The sequence below is a fragment of the Gallus gallus genome, chromosome 1 (genome assembly GCF_016699485.2).
Source record: "Gallus gallus isolate bGalGal1 chromosome 1, bGalGal1.mat.broiler.GRCg7b, whole genome shotgun sequence".
Classification (NCBI taxonomy): domain Eukaryota; kingdom Metazoa; phylum Chordata; class Aves; order Galliformes; family Phasianidae; genus Gallus; species Gallus gallus.
Genome location: NC_052532.1, coordinates 154395914 through 154415087, shown reverse-complemented (window position 1 = coordinate 154415087; position 19174 = coordinate 154395914). Strand labels below are relative to the sequence as shown.

The 19174-nt window shown below is 42.0% G+C and overlaps 1 protein-coding gene across 2 annotated transcripts; it reads right to left on the bottom strand.

The window, feature by feature from the left end:
* Window positions 1-4566: 4566 nt before the first annotated feature.
* FBXL3 (F-box and leucine rich repeat protein 3) lies at window positions 4567-19173 on the bottom strand. Of its 2 annotated transcripts, none has more exons than XM_425611.8 (5): window positions 18968-19173; window positions 14474-14837; window positions 11157-11279; window positions 8403-8574; window positions 4567-6901 (listed from the first exon to the last, which is right to left on the bottom strand). In XM_425611.8, the coding sequence occupies exons 2-5, from the start codon at window positions 14834-14836 to the stop codon at window positions 6258-6260; spliced, it is 1302 nt and encodes a 433-aa protein (XP_425611.4). In that variant the 5' UTR covers window position 14837; window positions 18968-19173; the 3' UTR covers window positions 4567-6257. The 2 variants fall into 2 exon arrangements, with proteins under 2 accessions (XP_425611.4, XP_046757830.1); XM_046901874.1 differs by lacking the exon at window positions 18968-19173 and adding an exon at window positions 18838-18931.
* Between the last annotated feature and the right edge of the window lies 1 nt (window position 19174).

Sequence of the window (19174 nt, the reverse complement as noted above, 5' to 3'; positions counted from 1 at the left end):
CTGTTGAGAAAGGCATCCAATATTTGAGAGAAACAGCTGTGGTGGAAATGCTGTATGATCCCACATTTGTTCCTAACAATCCATGCCAGGACCGTGATCCTGAGAGGGAGGAGTATGCCCGATACATGGCGGAAGCTCTCAAGAACAGCAACGGACAGGTACTCCAGTACACTAGCAGTAATGTTCAATAGATACAAGGACCTAAACAGAAGACCCCCAGTTTTTGAACTGATTCTTACACTTCAAAACTTTGAACAAAAATTACTGTCATCCCATGTTTCCATCTCAGCCATCTCCCAGATGACAGAAAGACTGGATAAAGTGGAAAAGAGGATGGATAAAATGGATAAGAAACAGGATGGCATACTGGAGGAATTGTCCCTAATGATTAATCATGATAACCCCGTGGCGGTATCAGAGACACCTGATGAAGACCAGGATGATCGAAAGAATCTGCTGAAGGAGCTGATCAAAGTGATTAAACTCTCAGCTATCAAAAGCAAATGCCTCCCTGCTTGAGCAAATCACAGCAGTAAATCTACGTTGCGTGCTGCCCTGTGGAGCTACTTACGTGAGCATGGAGAGGACATGAAGAAGTGGCAAGACCAACCCACTCTGCATTACGAGCATGGGTGAGAGAATTACAAAACAGATCAACCACCACTGAAATTACTCCCGTTACTGCAGGTAACCAACAGAGGGGCCTGCCCTCTGTTGGGGGAGGGGAGGAAGGATAATAGTGTGTACTGGACTGTATGGATTCAATGGCCTGGCACGTCAGAACCACAGGAATATAAGGCACTGGTGGACACCGGTGCCCAATGCACTCTGATGCCCTCAAGTTATAGAGGAACAGAACTGATTTATATTTCTGGAGTGACTGGGGGTTCTCAGGAACTGTCTGTGTTGGAGGCAGAAAGAAGCCTCACTGGTAAAGACTGTCAGAAGCATCCTATGGTGACTGGACAGGGGGCCCCATGCATACTCAATATAGATTATCTCAGAAGGGGGCATTTCAAGGATCCCAAGGGATACCAACGGGCTTTTGGAATAGCTGCCGTAAATACAGACAACATTAAGCAGCTGTCTGTCTTGCCTGGCCTGGCAGAAGATTTGTCTGTTGTGGGGTTACTACAGGTAGAAGAGCAGCAGGTACCAATTGCTACAAAAAAGGTACACAGACGGCAGTACCGCACCAACAGGGATTCCTTGCTCCCCATTCATAAGCTGATTCATCAGCTAAAGAGTCTGGGAGTGATCAGCAAAACCCACTCACCTTCTAACATCCCCATATGGCAGGTGCGTAAAGCCAGTGGAGAATGGAGGCTGACGGTAGACTACCGTGGCCTGAATGAAGTCACACCCCCACTGAGCGCTGCTGTGCAAGATATGTTAGCACTCCAGTATGAACTGGAGTCGAAAGCAGCCAAATGGTATGCCACCACTGACACTGCCAATGCATTCTTCTCCATTCCTTTGGCCACAGAATGCAGGCCACAGTTTGCTTTTACCTGGAGGGGTGTTCAGTACACCTGGAAGGAACCGTTTGCCCCAGGGGTGGAAACACAGCCCAGCCATTTGCCATGGGTTGATCCAAACCACACTGAAACAGGGCAGTGTTCCGGAGCACCTGCAGTACATTGATGACATTGTTGTATGGGGCGATACAGCAGAGGAAGTTTTTAAGAAAGAGCAAATAATCCAAATTCTTCTGCGTGCTGGTTTTGCTGTTAAGTGAAACAAAGTGAAAGGACCTGCCCAAGGAATTCAGTTCCTAGGAGTAAAATGGCAAGATGGGCATCCCAGGAGATGTGATCAACAAAATCACCACTATGTCTCCACTCACTAGCAAGAGAGAGACACAGTCTTTTCTGGGTGTAGCGGGCTTTTGGAGAATGCTCATCCCAAACTGTAGCCTCATAGTAAGCCCCCTTTATCAGGTGACGCGGAAGAATAATTTTGCATGGGGTTCTGAGCAGCAGCAGGCTTTTGAGCAAATTAAACAGGAGATAGCCCGTGCCATGGCCCTGGGGCCAATATGGATTGGGACAGGATGTAAAGAACATCCTCTACACCGCTGCTGGAGAGAAAGGTCCCATCTGGAGTTTGTGGCAAAGAGCCTCAGGAGAGACCCGAGGCTGACCCCTGGGATTTTGGAGTCAAGCGTACAGGGGGTTGGAAGAGTGCTACACTCCAACTGAAATGGAGATCTTAGCCACGTATGAGCAGGTTCAGGCTGCTTATGAAGTAATTGGCACTGAAATGCAGCTCCTTCTGGCACCTTGACTGTCAGTGCTGAACTGAATGTGTAAAGGAAAGGTTCTCTCCACCAATCATGCTACTGATGCCACTTGGAGTAAGTGGATTGCATTGATTACGCAACGAGCTCAGATTGGGAACCTCATTTGTCCAGGAATCCTAGAGGTGATCATGGACTGGCCTGAAGGCAAAAAGTTTGGGACATCAGCAGCAGCAGAAGTATTGAGTGCTAAAGAAGCCCCACCATACAATGACCTACCAGAAAATGAAAAGAAATACGCCCTGTTCACAAATGGATTGTGTCGTATTGTAGGGAAGCATTGGAGATGGAAAGCTGCTGTGTGGAGCCACACACAATGAGTTGCAGAGGCCACTGAAGGTAAAGGAGAATCACGTCAGTTTGCAGAGGTAAAGGCTGTCCAGCTGGCCTTAGATGTTGCTGAACAATGCTTTATACTGATGCATGGGTGGCAGCAAATTCCTCACAGGGGTGGTTACAGCAGTGGGAGTATAACAACTGGCAACGGAGGGGTAAGCCTATTTGGGCTACTGAACTGTGGAAGGACACTGCTACCTGAATAAAGAATGTGGTTATAAAGGTGTGTCATGTAGATGCTCATGTGCCCAAGCGTAGGGATACTGAAGTACAGAAAAATAACTATCAGGTAGATCAAGCTGCCAGAATTAAGGTGGCTCAAACAGACTTGGACTGGCAACACAAGAGTGAATTATTTCTAGCTCGGTGTGCCCATGAGACTTCAGGCCATCAAGGAAGAGGCGTGACATATAAGTGGGCCAGAGACTGAGGGGTGGACTTAGCTATGGATGGTATTGCACAGGTTATTCATGACTGCGACACATGCACCACAATTAAACAAGCCAAGAGGATGAAACCTCTCTGGGAGGAAAGGCAATGGCAAAAGTATAAATATGGGGAGGCCTGGCAGGTTGATTATATCACCTTGCCACGATCTCGCAATGGTAAGAGTTATGTGCTTACCATGGTGGAAGCAACCACTGGGCGGCTTGAAACATATGCAGTACCCCATGCTACCACCTGAAACACCATAATAGGTTTGGAGAAGCAAGTCCTGTGGCAACGTGGCACTCCAGAAAGAACTGAATCAGATAATGGGAGTCATTTAAAAAATTCACTTGTGGATGTTTGGGCCAAAGATCATGGCACTGAGTGGATTTATCATATCCCCTACTACGCACCAACTTCTGCTAAGATCCAAGGTTACAACAGGTTGTTAAAAACTATGTTGAAAATGGGTGGTAGAACATTTAAGCACTGGGAGAAGCATGTGGCCACAGCCACCTAATTGGTCAACACTACAGGATTGGTCAGCTGAGATGGTCCTACACAATCCAGCTCCCTACACACATTGTAGAGGGACCTTATGTCCCTGTGGTACAAGTGAAGAGCACGTTGGGAAAGGTGGTTTGGGTCCTTCCAGCTTCTGGAAAGGACAAACCTCTCCCTGGAACTGTTTTTGCACAAGGACGGGGGTCCACTTGGTGGGTGATGGAGAGAAATGGGGACATCTACTGTATACCATAACAGAATTTGATGCTAGGAGAGTGCAGTCAGTGATTCCGTGTATATATATGCATTCAGGTGTGGGTATGTAATGCGTGTTCATTACTGTTTGTATGTAGATATATGCTAAGCATGATGTGGTGATTTGGAATAAGGGGTGGAATGTTGTAGCTTTGTGATTTTTGTTGTCAGTATTCCACGTCAGAACATCATGTAAAACAATGGGAGTTAAAGAGTTAATGTTCTGGTTCCACGGGCTGCCTTTTTTGGGCATTTTGGGTTCTTGGAGGGAGGGGAGAAGCAGCATTCCCAAAGGACCTGGCACACAGAGGACAAAAGGTGGAGCTTGTGGCAGGACACCAGCCGCTCCTAGAGGGACACGAGAAGGTTAACTTAATCCTCTAAAAGGAAAATGAGATGAGTAGAAGGTTGTGCTTGAAAAAGAAAACCCACAAAAACCTCTTTAACTCAAGCGTTTGGATGGGTTGTCTTCCTGCTGAAATTCACCCAGGTGAGGGGAATAACATCATATGTCTTGTTACATTCACAGTCAGCAGTTCTGCTGCATTAGCCGAAGACATCACATGCTGACTTAGTGACAACATTCCCTCTTCCCCAGCCTGTTAGTGTTACTCCATCTTTACCACACAGGTCATTCTGAGAGTGAGAGTATGAAAAACACTGAACTTTTTTTACTTTGATGATCTAGATATATTGACACCTTTTATACAAATAAAAGCAAATTATAGCAGTACATTAACAAATTCTAATACAAAAATGTGTATTTAATAAAACGTGATTTTTACATGACAAAAGCTCTACAGAAACATACAACTCCCTATAAAGACATCCAGTCCACTGAGCAATGCTTGCTCAAAATATCATTATGAACTAAATATGCTCATAAGTATATTACCATTGAACTATACATTTGGATAAAACGTTACTGAAACCAGAAGTGAAAACCTACTCATTACTAGAGTTAGCTGTACAGCTCAAATGAGAAGCAGCCACCAGTGGAGCTCAGTACAGCCCCAGGCTGGAGAAGCTCTGCCTTGCGGGTGGCCAATCACACCTTGCAAACATTCATCTGTCACGTTAACAGTTTAGTGTTATCAGTCAACAGAATAGAAAGTAACCTGTTGGCAGTAGGAAGTGAAGTCACAAGACACATCCAGATCACAGGCAATACATTGCCTACACTATTTAAGACTATAATTTTCTTTAAAAAAAGAAAAAAAATTTACCAAATAATCAAAACAATGTTTTCCTCTATTGCTCTACTTCACGCACGTTTACTGCTTTGAGGTTTTAACATATGAAATGATGGAACTAGTTGAATTAAAAGTTATACAAAATGATCATCTATCAAACATTTACTTTATACATAAACATTTTTGAAACTGATTTACAGTGTACAATTAGTTTATACAGCATAAGCAACCATTACAATATCATTTTTTCCCTCAAACTGAAAGCAGCCAACAATATCTAAGGTCTTGTTCAAAGGTCCTTGGTCACCAATCCTATTTCACCTCACCTCACACTGTTCACATCCACGTTGTCCCACTGAGTACCGCAGGGTACATTTAATAAACTGTACATTATTCTGCCTAACCATATGCTGCAAAACTGGTTTATGTGCAAGAAAAGCTTATTAACTCCAACGCGTTTTTAAATACAACGTATCTACAAGTTTCCCCAGAATGCTTCCGCTTCCTGAGCTAGACATAAAATACCTTAAAACAGGTTTGGACATGAATCTGAGACCCCATAAACAAACTATGATACAATGCCTAGAGGAAAAATAAAAGCAAACCGCTTCTGGTAGCTCTCACTACTATTTGTTTGCACTCTAAATACACTTTAGATGGATCTAATAATCTGCTGAATAAGGTAGCAAGTTCAGCTTTTTAATTTTCTAACCTATGTTGTTATATATTGATCTTGCTTTTTATGACTTTATATAAACAGTGTATATATTTCGCAGCCTACTAAATTCTCCATATATTCTTAACCCTGTCATCTGGGTGACTGGATTTAGTCATGCTATATAGTCTGCAACAGCATGCAACTTGTGGGTAGTCTTTTTGGTTTTTAATAACAAATCCAATTGTGCTCAATCAATAACTATCTAAATCAGAGAAGGTCAGGATATTGAAGTTATTTTACAGTTACATTTCAATGTTTTGATTTTTATAGAAATTAAAAATTTCTAATTTAGCAATTAAAAAGAACAAATCTAATCCATCACTGGATGCAGAAGGGTTTTAGAAGTATTCATGATTTTCATTTTAAATTGTTTGAATTTCACGGATCATTTCTGAATGAAACCCTATCAAACGCTGCAGTGACTTACAGTAATTAACTACAGTATTAATTAAGCTTATACAATAAATTGCAACATAGCAAGCATAAGGTGCTATTCCATCTGCCCTAAAGTCTTTTCAGGACGTTACCATGTGGGCATCATGTCTGGGAACCAGACTCTACCAAGATGCTTTGAAACTTCCCAGTGAATCTGCTCTAAGCTGTATTTCTGGTCAGGAATCAGAACTTCCTCCATAATAGAAAGCTGTGAGAGACGACCGCCACACATCTTCACAAACTCAACAAAGGCACTGCAAGAGACTTCACACTCTCCTAGGCCAACAGCTGACAAATACTTGCACCGCTCTGCGATACGGATCAGCTCCTCGTCCAGCGGCCGTAATCCATTGGCGCACACGACCAACTCAACCAACCGAGGACACGTCATCCCAACGCGGCCAAGTACATCTTTGCTTACCGATCGTCCAAAGTAAAGGTGAGTGACAGGTATTTCATACCGAAAGAACGGGTCGAACTCTTCTTCGTACAAGAAAAAGTACATGACTAAGTTCACTTTAGGAGAATGCTTGATGAAAGCGTCCCAGCTGCTCTTCTGAATCGTGTGGAACTGAGTCTGTCCAGGATTTTCACTAACAACATCAATGCGCAAGTGTTCTAACCTGACATGTTTTTCAGAAGACAAGGCGAGCAGCAGCTCATCGCTCAGCAGATGATAGTTGAGCGCCAACTCACGTAAACCATGACACTGATCAGCCACGCAAAGGATTCCTTGGAAAGCAGAACATTATGAAACGGGTTACATAGGAAAATATAACAGTAATTGAATAAGAAACATACGAATTTGTTTCCATATATCAAAAAGTTGCAAAGAACATGTATTTCAATGTAGAATCATGATGTAATATCAAAATTAGATCTTACTGGACAGCCAGAATATCAATCGTTTGTCATGGGACCAACATCTTGTGACTTCTCTGTGCACAGTAATATATACATACATTATGCATTGTATACTTTCCCCTGGGAGTTGATTCTTCTATGTGGCAAACATAGAATTACATACTCTTTAACTGTTCCACCCTGCCCTAAGCCTATAAATACAAGTTCATAATAAATCACAGAATCGTAGAATAGCTTGGGTTGAAAGGGACCTCTCTATTTCACTACTTGAACTACTTCTCTGTCCCACACTAATACAATTCTTAAGAACTAATCTAGTACCAAACACCTACTCTCCCTCAAATCTGCACTTCGAGAGAATGTTATACATTTTAAGTGTATTGGCAAGTGATTGCTTTTGTGCAACTCATCACCTTTTTGATTCAGTTCAAGTTCTTCCACAATTTGTAGCAACCTAATTATAGCAGTCCCATGAGAAAAAAAATCCAGGTGAGTCTCAGTGCTCAAGATTTCTCATTTTCCTTCAAGTCTCATTTTTGCAGTCTCCTTGCTCTGAAGCAAACCACTCGCATACCACCTCCTTTCTTTTGTTCCACTTCTTTCTCTATTTCAAGGCACACCGAGATCTGTATTAAGCAATTACATTTTTCTGCCATGTGCTTAGTGCTCCAGTTTTGTAGCATGCACATCTGATCCCATTCTATTCACCTCAACTCAGTGTGCGACAACAGCTGTGGTTCTTGTTCCTTAAGCAGGTACTGCCATTCCTCCCCTACTGTTCCTTCAGTTTGCAGCATCACACAGCAATATATATTAAACAGTAATAATGAGTTCAGCAACTCTGTAAACCTATATGCCCCCCAAATTATCAACTTTTACGGAACACCATACACTTTCTGAATGCTTAGCCACAAACCAATAAAGTCTGCTAGAGCTGCCACCCAGATCATTCTCAAACCCAAATTCACAGGAGTTACATCCCTTGGCTAGCTGCAAGTTACTGCTAGAGCCTGTTCCTCTGGACAGACATTGCTATGGCAGTCCAAAAAAGGTTAATTATACTGGAATACTTAAATACTCATTGCAGAAGTAGTGCAAGGCAAAAGTACTCTTCGAACTTCTATAAGAGGTAACTTTCTTAACCAGAAAACACACTGTTCTATTACTAGCTCAGCAGTCAATCTGAAAGACTCTTGCAGAGAGAAGCAGCAGAATGGACTGACTGACAACTAGTTAATATTTTATTCAGTAACAGTTGCTGTGGCTATCACATTCAGTCTCCCTCTCAACAAACCCTATTTTTTTCAGGGGCTTATTAGATTTGACCAAATTAAACACATACACAAAAGCAAACAGAACAGTTGCTTACCAGCTGGAGACACATGAGGACAACTGCTCATTTTCAAGAGTTTGAGCGTGTCACTGTTGTTAGCCACTAGCACTTTGAGAGAAGGATCATCTACTGGTGTATCATCGATCTTAAGTGAAGAGAGTGACTTGGAGTTTACGAACACCACTGTCAGTGCAGAAATAAAGTGAGACTGGAAAAGAAAGTTTAAATGAAACACTGGTATCTGAAACAAATCTCAGAGGTTTTGTGCTATATACAGATGTATGCAATATCCTGACTTACAGTAGCTGCTGAAAAAGTCTTTGATATCACAATCAAAAATAGTATACATTTTTCAGTAAGGTAAAGTATAATGATTTCTGTTATCAGATTAAGTATTTGGCAAACTAGAATGCCTAAGATAAAACAAATTGAGAAAAACTGAGAAACTGACCCAGGACAATCCACTATGTAAACTTTAAGCTATAGAAAGACCACAACCAAAGAGAAAGCATATAAACTCTAATTTAGAGGATAATTTAGAAGCAGTGCTCTTAAAGCAGCGTCTCCTAGAGTAAAAATTCCCACGCAGTGTGAGTTAGGCTGCATTGGTGAGATGCAGTCAAGTGCGGCAAGCCTGTACTGTTACATGTGCCCAAAGGCAAATGGTACTACTGGATGGCAGAGCACATAGGGTAGGAATGAATCTTAGAAAGCTGACCGGAGTGGTTCACAGCCAAGGAACAGATAATTATTTATGCTGCTTAACCAGTAATTAGTGTAGGTCCAGTGTTTGAGGTCCTGAGCATTTCTGGGTAACAACTGAAACTCATCAGTAAAGAAAGACAGCCCAGAATGCCTTCACTTGAAAAAATCATGGAAAAAGGAGCAGATTTCTGGTACGATGGAAGTGAATAATTAGCTTATAATCATGATTTCTTACAAGATTTACTGAAGAAGTAAAGAAAATACATCTTCTATGCATTATATTAACTACTCCACAAATATACCTGTTACTTTGATTTCAGTACTGTTTCTGGATTGTTCACATAGCTCAGACTGAATACAGTTATGTGGAAAGGCTTGGCAACAGTACTGCCCATTCTTATACAATGCACTTTTTGTTACATTTAGAACAAGAATTGATATTTTCAAATTAACATAAACCAGCAACGTCAGTTCATGTAAATGAAGACAGTGTTCAAATCGGAAGCACGAGGCTTTAGGCACCACTCCCAAGTACACTGACAATACTATGACTATGTATGTTACAGACTGAAGAGAAAAAGATGTTTATTGATATTTTCACTTTGCATTCAGAAAGTGCTGGCAGTGTGTTTTATATTGTCTGGATTGAGAATGTAGTCCCCTCTAAGAAGGATATTGAAAAGAGAAGGGGAAAAAAAAACAACAAATGAACTCAAAAAAAAAGATCAGTTCATTTGAAACCACAGTTTGAAGACTTAACAGAAGACAGGTAAACACCAAAAGGCAAATTATTCTGAAGAGTTGATTTAGGCTCATCTTGAAAATATTTTTAGAAGAAACATGTGAACCTATTGGTAATAAAAAGAAGTCCGTATTTTAGAAGAACTGACACTTCGTAAGACTACAGCATGAATGATTACAACTGATTCTTGTAGAAGCTTGTAGAACAGGACGCTAGGGAAAAACATTGAACTGAAGTAGCATTCAGATTAAGAATAAAATATGCAAGAACTGAACGGACAAAATATTGTTAAACAAATTAAGACTGCATTGTTCGCACTACGCTTAAGTTTCCTAATGGTCACATCTCAAAGCACAATAAAAAAAATACAAAAATCAAAGATCTGAAAAATGTCTTTGAAAATTACAGATTAAAAACACATATTCAGGAGAAGTACATGATACAGCTGTGATCACTGACAAGGATAATAATTAATAATCCTTCTGCAGCTAACCTCATTTAAACCCTATATCCTACTTCCTTTCCTGAGGTTGCCCCTACCTCTTCCTTGTCCTTGTTGCCATCAGCAATGACATCATCCTTATCCAGCTAACAGCTTAGTTGTAACTGGCTGTTGACATACACACGGGCTAGACTCAAGAACTGAGGCTGATAGACATCCAAGATACTCTTGCATAGAACAGCCCAGGTTACCATAACTGTTCCTCTGCTCCTCAGCAACAGTATCCTTCTACTTCACTAGCAGGACTGCTAGTTTAGAAGCATATACAGAGGGGATTTTTGGTTATTTCTTTTATTTTTTTACTTCTAGATAAGGGGCCTTCTAATGCAATCCAGTTTCGGGTAAACAAGCTAGATTAAAAAAAGTCTGTCACATTTCAGAGATAGGATGCACTTTGCCTCTGAATCCAGCACTTAACTGTGACATCAAGTACTGAAGATTTCCTTAAAGTGATATGAATGTAAGAAGAATATACTTATCAATGACTGTAATTGCTACAGCAAGTTCACACAGATTAAACTCTACCTCTTAGATTATAATCATCTCCTAATAAGTCCTCTAGCCTACTGACTTGCAGCATGTTGCCCAATATTACATTCAAGCTAAGAGACAGGAATGCTTAGAAGAACAAGATCTGAACTAGCTTCTCATGTGATGCACAGAATAAGTGAAACTTCAGTTACCCATCTTAGAAGATCATCTCAGTCCTTCCTCTTAGTAGAGCCCAATAATAAAGTTGGATTTTTTTTGGCCAAAGGCTCATTCTTACAACACAGCTTTTCATAATACTCTATGAATCACTGCAATATTTTTCTACAGAAATTTACATGCATTCAAATACCTTTGGTAAATCCATGAAGCTTGGCCGGGCTGTTGAAATTAGTCCAAGAGTTTTCAGAGAGCAATTCACAAGCTGTGATAAAATATCACAAGCTGCTTCTGCAGATTCCTTGCTACTGTCCACCTTAAGACAAAAGTAAACGTACTGAATCAGAAAGCACTGCATCAAAATACAACTGTTATTGAAATAATGCAACTCTGTTCTCCATGTTTTTTCTACTTTATTTTCTGTCATATAGCAGTAAAAAAAATGCACTGGAATTTCACTAATGTCCTCTTATTTTTCTCTAAAAGGCACACATCAAAAATCCAAGATAATTTGCTGTCAATTTAGCAGTTTCCTAAATATTTTGGTAAAATTTCACATGGTGAGGGATTAACTACACAGTCTGTTCCAAAGCATTTAATCCATATCAAATAATAAATACATGAAGGTTCTTTTGGCTCCAGAGCCTATCAATGTGTTTTCTTCCTTATAAAAATATGGGAATACTAGAAACCCTTCTCCATGCAAGAAAGCCACTTGCTTCCTTTTTGGTGACTCAGCTCATAGAACGTCTTCTGGAGATTTAAGTACACTACCATTTGAAGCTACGTAGTTAGGTTTCCACCTTTAATACCACAACAGATATGCTATGGATACTCTGTAAAGCTTGTTACAGAATTTAATCACTTGATGTGCTTCCAGTCAATTTCTGCCAACACTTAAAGATACGCTTCCAGAATAGCCTCATACATCCAAACTCGTGACAGCTTTGTAAGCCTACAGAACAGCAAAAAGCATAACCACAAGATCACTTTAAGCCTAACACAAACCATGCTAGCTTGCCAGCAACTGATTTAAGTCTGATGAACATTCATTTTCCATTTGAATAGAAGATGAAAAGCCTAAAACATCTGCAAGTCTTGTGATAGCCAGTTTGTCTGGTACCAAAACAAGCAGTTGCAGTACATACAATTGGTCAGAGGTACCCCGGCTGCCCACACAGTGAGGCATCCAAGCAAGTTCTGAATATCTCCAGAGAATGAAACTCCACAACCTCTCTGGGCAGCCTCTTCCAGCGCCATGTTATCCTCAAAGCAAAGCTGCTCTTCCTTGTGTTCAAATGGAATCTCCTGTGTTCCAGTTTTTGTCTGCTGTCCCTCGTTCTGTTGCTGGGCACCACTGAAACAAGCCTGGTTCCACCCAATTGACTCCCATCCTTTAGATATTTGTAAGTATTCATAAGATTACCCCGTCTTTTTTCACCAGGCTGAACAGTCCCACTTTTCCCAGTCTTTCTCCATAAGGAGATGCTTCAGGCCCCTCATCATCTTTGTGGCCCTCTGCTGGACTCTGTAAAAGTTCCCTGTCCTTCTTGAACTGTGGAGCCCAGAACTGGACACAGTACTCTGGATTTGGCCTCACCAGAGCAGAGTAGAGGGGAAAAATCACATCCCTCAACCTGCCAGCCACACTCCTTTTAACATGCCTCAAGATACCACTGGCCTTCTTGGTCACAAGGGCATACTGCAGGCTTATGGTCAACCTGTTGTCCACCAGGATACTCAGGTCCTTCTCTGCAGAGCTCCTCCCAGCAGCTCAGCCAGCATACCCTGTATGGCTGTATCTGGTTATATGCGAGACTCTACACTTGCCCTTGTTGAACTTCGTAAGATTCTTCTTTGCCCAGCTCTCCAGTCAGTCCAGGTCTTGCTGAATGGCAGCACAGCCTTCTGGTGTGTCAGCCACTCCTCCCAGCTTTGTATCATCAGCAGATTTGCTGAGGGTGCATTCTATCCCTTCATCCAGGTCACTAATGAATTTGCCGAACAAGACTGGACACAGTACCTACCCTGGGAAACACCACTAGGTTACAGGCTTCCAATAGATTCTGCATCACTGATCACAACTCTCTGAGCTCTGACAGTCAGCCATTCACAATTCACCTCACTGTTCACTTATCTACTCCCCACTGCCTAAGCTTACCTACAAGGACATTGTGGGAGACAGTGTCAAAAGCCTTTAAGTAAAAGTACACAATGTCCACCACCCTCCCATCATCTACCCAGCTGGTCATGACATCACAGAACGCTACCAGATTGGTCAAGGGCAATCTCCTCTTGGCGAATCCACACTGACTACCTCCTGATAACCATCTTTTCTTTCACGTGCTTGGAGACATGACATCCAGAATAAGCTGTACCATCACATTTCTAGGAACGGACATGAAACTGACTTGCCTGTAGTTTCCTAGGACCTCCTTGCTCTTTTGAAGGCTGGAGTGACACAGGCTTTCCTCCAGAACCAGTCTTGTTCTCCATGACCTTTCATGGACAGCAGCTTGGCAAACACTTCCGCCAGCTCCCACTCAGCACTCATGGATACATCCCATGACCGGTTTAGTCTGGAGAAGAGGAGGCTCAGGGGATACCCTATATATACTCCCTACAACTATCTGAAAGGAGGCTGTGGTGTGGGGGGGGGTCGGCCTCTTCTCCCAGGTAACTAGTGACTGGACAAGAGGGAATGGCCTCAAGTTGCACCAGTGGAAGTTCAGACTGGATATTTGGAAGAATTTCTTCTCCAAAGTAGTGGCTAAGCAGTGAACAGGTTGCCCAGGGAAGCAGTGTCACCGCTGCTGGAGGTGTTTAAGGAAAGGGCAGATGAGGTACTTAGAGACATGCCTTAGTGGGCAATATTGGTGGTAGGCAGACAGTCACACTAGATGATCTTAGACATCTTTTCCAACCTTAATGATTCTATGATCCTATAACGGCCCATCCATCTGCACGTGCCAAGTTTGCCAGGTGATCTCTGAGTACATCCCCAACCAAGTTTTCCTTTCCTCACACTCTCTCTCTTACATCCAAGGGTCTGGGATTGCCAAGGGGCAGTCTTAAGAGTTACTAAATGCCTTCTTTGCTTCAGTCATTACTGCTACCTTCTCAGTGTCCTGCACTACCAGGGCACTGACATCTCATTCAGCAGCATGCCAGCATTTCCCTAGCTTTCTTTTTGCTACTGACACTTAAAGAAGCCTTTCTTGTTGTTCAGCATACTGAACCTGAAAACCAAGTCTTCCAGACTGAGAACTTCCACATTTCCTCTTTAATAATTGAGGATCTTAATCATAAGGACCATGTCATAACTATGTCAATTACTGATATTAATATTTCTCATGTTTTGATATTTAATTAGATGAGCCATCAAAACTATCTCAAGTATCAGAGATAATTCCTATAAACATTCGTAACAAAGTAAAACAAAGGAACAAAATTTAACTTGCATTAATTTTTAGGAAGTTATTATAAAACAAAGCCTACAAAATACCCTACCTTGAAGCTTACATACTGCAGGTGATTGGAATGCCTCTTTATTATTTGCTTGATCAGTTCAGGATGTGTAGCCCTCAGGTAAGAGGTAGCCGGTTGATTCAGTTCAAACTCAAAACACCTCCAGAGATCAGGCATGTGAAACACCTGGTTCCAGCTTCGGCAGACCTGTGATGCATGAGCACGATCCAGAAGGGGCAAGTACTGAAATACCTGCAGGATAATGTCTTGGAGCAGGTTACCCCAGTCAGGGCTCCGCACAACTGTGGTTCTCTCATCTACACTCTTGTGCCTCTTGGATTCTTTCTCAGCTGTCTCTTCAGATGAACTGTTGTTGGCCTCATTAGTCTTCCTTCCTCGTTTCATTCTACAAAGATAAGAACAAATGTTCCATGAATTGAGTAAATGCAACAGAGCTCAAATAAACCTCATGTTTATAGAAAACCATGGACAAAAAGATGCATGTTTTCCGCAACCACATTCTTCCAGAGGTCTGTTTTGCTACAAAAAGGAAATAAAGTCAAGTAGCAAATAACTGTGAAATAGCAATCTAAAGGTCTTATTACCACCAAAACAGACAACTTCAATGCTACTTCTATAATCATTACCACAGTCAATCCACACACAACAGCAACCCTCAGTAATTCACTTGTTTGAGAATGCCCTGAACCTAACTTGTTCCACTAGTTTGCTGATTATTACTTTGCTTTCCCATCAATGTTCTTCCAAACAATATTGTGAACACTCATTCAGTGCTCCCTGTTTACCAGAAACAACACCATTTGAAGTTGTAGGAGGAAATTTCAAATTAAGGTTGTAGGAAATTTTTAAAAATGAATGCATTCAAGTTTGCAGGTGCATCTGATCTGTTCATTTTTATTCCCAAACAGAATTATTCTTTCTTAAAGCAAAAGATGTTATTTCAGTATGTTTATCTTAAATCAATACCCTTAAAATCATGTCATCAAAAACAGTACGTTTTCATTTTTCCAACCAATTAGTAAACAGGGATTGTGAAAGATTGCCAATAACAATCTGAGAGGGTCAGCACTCCCTCTGCCTCTCCCCAGAACAGGAGATGAGAGGAACCAGCAAACGTTCTTCCAAATTGTACTGAATTCAGCAAGTCTGAATCCAAAGGTTACTCCATTCTCAGTAGCATGTACTTCATCTTCAGTGCCTTCACTTGTACCATCGATACCTTATGTTACACATTAAAGATGAAAAAACACCACTATGTACATCTGAAATTCAGCATCAGGTTTTGATCAGTGTGTTCTTCCACAGACACCAGCTTAAAACTGAACTTAGCACCCAGTCACTTATTTTTAAAAGCCTGAATGTGATGTGTACCACATCCTAAAGGACTATGAATGACACCTCAAACTAAGCCACCATACCCTCATTTCAAGTCTCTGAAAAGCTAAGAGAGTCTCAGGGCAGGGTAGGCTCGATATGCATGAAGACCTCTGCCCTCTCCTGATTTCTGCACTTCACACAGTGAAATCATTCTGGTTTAGTGTTTAAGTGCAACCATAAGCATAAAATTATTACGTGTTGTGATTAACCAACATGCCATTCACTCTCACCACATCTCTCAACAGGATGAGGGGGAGAACCAGGAGGATGGAAGAGAGTAGAAGTACAAGAATTCATACACTGAGATAAGGACAGCTTAATAAGAGGGAAAGGAGAAGAAGGAAAGTAAGAAATAAGCCATGTGATGCAAAACACAATTACTTGCCACTCACTGACCTATGCCCGGCCATGCCCTAAGTAACAGCAGCCCCCCCCCCACAGCCAACTCCCCTAATTTATTGTTCTGCATGGCACCCTAAGGCATAGAACTACAAACGAAGTTTGAAGGATTCCTGTCCAGTTCACTTGTTATCTGGACAATTAACTTTCTGTGCCATGAACAGCAACCAAGTAAAAGTTTAGAAGTCTTTTAAATAGGGAAAAAAAAAAAAAAAACCCACAACGTTTAACATCCAGCATGTCATGGATTGTTTTCCCAGATTGGGCATCTCCTCATTTACCTATGAAACACCTGAGTAGCACCTCCTACTCAAAAGATAATAGCAACCCATCAGTTGAGGTCTGGAACTATAAAATGTTGTGCTCAAACGTGAATAAACAGTCGTGAAAGACTGATCAACACCATTTGTCTCCTGACTCTCTAAACCCACTAGCACTGGGGGCAACCACAAGATCACAGGAGAGCAAAAGTTGCCTTTCAGTTGCTGAGAACTACTTACCGTGATCCACAGCTCATGGCTATAAACCCATGCCAAATATCGCTGCTGTGGTCAAACAAGCTCTCCTGAGAAAGAGCTCTGTTGCTGAGCTGCTACCTTCACTTGCACAGAATGGTATGCAAGAAAACTGAATATAGCAACGTATCATCTGCAACTAACAGGAAAATGAGGGAACTCTGTTCTGCTACTGAAAAATGAATAGCTGAAGTATCTAAGCAATCTGCTAATTAGGCTAGTAAACTCATAGGAGAACCATCATGCTTATGTTTACAGGAAACGCTAAGCACAGCACAGAAGTGTTATCTGCAATGAGTTAGACCACAACGCAGTACTTCTTCAAACATCACATTGAAGAGATACTCCAAACAACTGCATTCTGATGAGCAATTACCATACACAAGTTGTTAAACAGTTATATTTTATATATATAGTACATATATATATACACACACACACTAATATATATATATACACTAATAATATATATACACATATGTATATATAGTATATCTAAGTTGCTACACAGGTGCTAAATTTGGGGCCGCATGCTTGATGACTTTAAATCTTTCCAAATCCATTTCTTGTTGATCTGTAAGAACTACAGAAGGTAGATGTTAAGACATAGCTCTCCACATCTTCTATTACAGAGACCGCCTTATCTTTTGATGATAAGCTAATACACCTGCAAGAGTTTTCTAGCCAGCACGCTACTTTTACCATAGCTTCAAAGGGTCTGGATTTACTCTGGATTTACTCCCCCATCACATTAAGAGGCCACTGTGCAGATACAGTACCACATTTACTAAGTCATCTTTTTAAAGACACGAGCAGTACATCTGGCACTTCCCTAAAGAACTGACCAAGAACAAACTGCTCCTGTCAGAACTGTATGGATTTTTTTCCCCCACTTGGAAAGCACTGTGGGATGCAACTTCTGGAAGAAGATCATCAATAGCCAACTTACAAGCTGCACCTCAGAGCACACAGACCAGCCTGGATGAGTTCTAAGCAGTTAAAATACACTAGTTACAGTTCAAAACACACTCAAGAAGCTGCAGGGTACTACATGAAGTTTCCACAGACAGCCAAAAAGAAAGGAGACAACATGGTCACCACTAGAGCTGTACTGATGATCCAATTCAGGTTACAACCTTCCAGGAAGATACAATGCCATGTGATCTAAGTGCACGGTTAACAAGCAGGGGATAGAAAGACATGTCAGTAACAAAAATGTTGTCTGAAAACATTTCAGATGCTCCTGTAACTAAAAGAATCACAGAATTGCTTGTGCTGGAAGGAATCTTTGAAGGTCAGCTAGTCCAACTCCCCTGCAGTGAACAAGGACACCTACAGCTAGATCACATTGCTCAGAACCCCATCCAGCCTGATCTTGGATGTCTCCAAGGACAGCTCTCTGGGCAACCTCTTCCAGTGCATTTTTCTCTAACGTTGTATTAAAAAAGCCAATTAGGTACGCCTTTCTACAAAATTATTACAAGAACAGGAAAATGAAACTGACAGCTACATTTTCTTTCATTTACACCTCCAGTAGTCCAAAGAGTTGGCTGAATTTTGATTCCAAGGCCAAAAGAAATAACTACATTCAGTAAGGAAAGTACTGATGCAAGATTTCACATGGGCGTGTCTCTGTACACTAATTGCCTGTACTAATTATCAGCATTTGTAACACACTGTTTTTCAGTCAGTGACCGTTTAACCCTTCCTTCAAGACATGAGCTATCACTCTTACTTTCAGCTCACTCCCAGGACGTACACCTGACATGTTTCCCCAAACTTCTGCTATAATTATCACAGATTTTAAAGCAAAGCTGTTGACAGAAGCAGGAAAACGAACAGAAAGACAGAAAAACAACCAACTCTCTCAAACTACAGAGGTGCAATATCCAGATGCACGACTCCTCGAGGTACTCCAGACAAACCTCAACCCATCACATCAGTCTGTTTCCGAGTCTGGCAGCCACCGACGGGCAGGAGGAGCACAGCACAAGCTCAACGCCGTCGGTAACGCCAAGCAAGGTGCGGACAGAACACAATGGCAGTTGTTAAAAAAACAAAACAAACAAACAAACAAAAAAACCCTGTACACGCCTCCGGTTGCTTATCCCTGTCCCGAGGAAGCTGTGAGGCAGCCACAGCTGCCGCGACACCCTCAGCACCCGGCGCCGCCACTCCCACGGGTGCCTCAGGAGGGCCGGGCCCCTCTTCCAGAGCCCCTCACCTGGCGGCTCCCTGCTGCGCCTCGCGTCAACCGGGGCTCGGGCCGCGCTGCCGCCTCCACTCCGACCACATGAGCCCCTCCACCGCAGCCGACCCGGCGCCTCCTTCGCCCGGTGTCACGTCGCTCTCGGCTCGCCGCGTCCCACCACTCGGCGACGCCCCCCTTTCTCTCTGTTTACTTCGCGGCAGCGGAAGCGACGCAAACCCA

What these genes read in the sequence shown, in the direction of transcription:
- FBXL3 (XM_425611.8), bottom strand. Translation starts at nt 14,836, where the DNA reads ATGAAACGAGGAAGGAAGACTAATGAGGCCAACAACAGTTCATCTGAA. An exon ending in TGCAGTATGTAAGCTTCAAG is followed by an intron (nt 11,280 to 14,473) that starts GTAGGGTATTTT and finishes TTTTGTCTTAAG; the next exon opens with GTGGACAGTAGCAAGGAATC. An exon ending in TCCTCATGTGTCTCCAGCTG is followed by an intron (nt 6,902 to 8,402) that starts GTAAGCAACTGT and finishes CTGCTTTCCAAG; the next exon opens with GAATCCTTTGCGTGGCTGAT.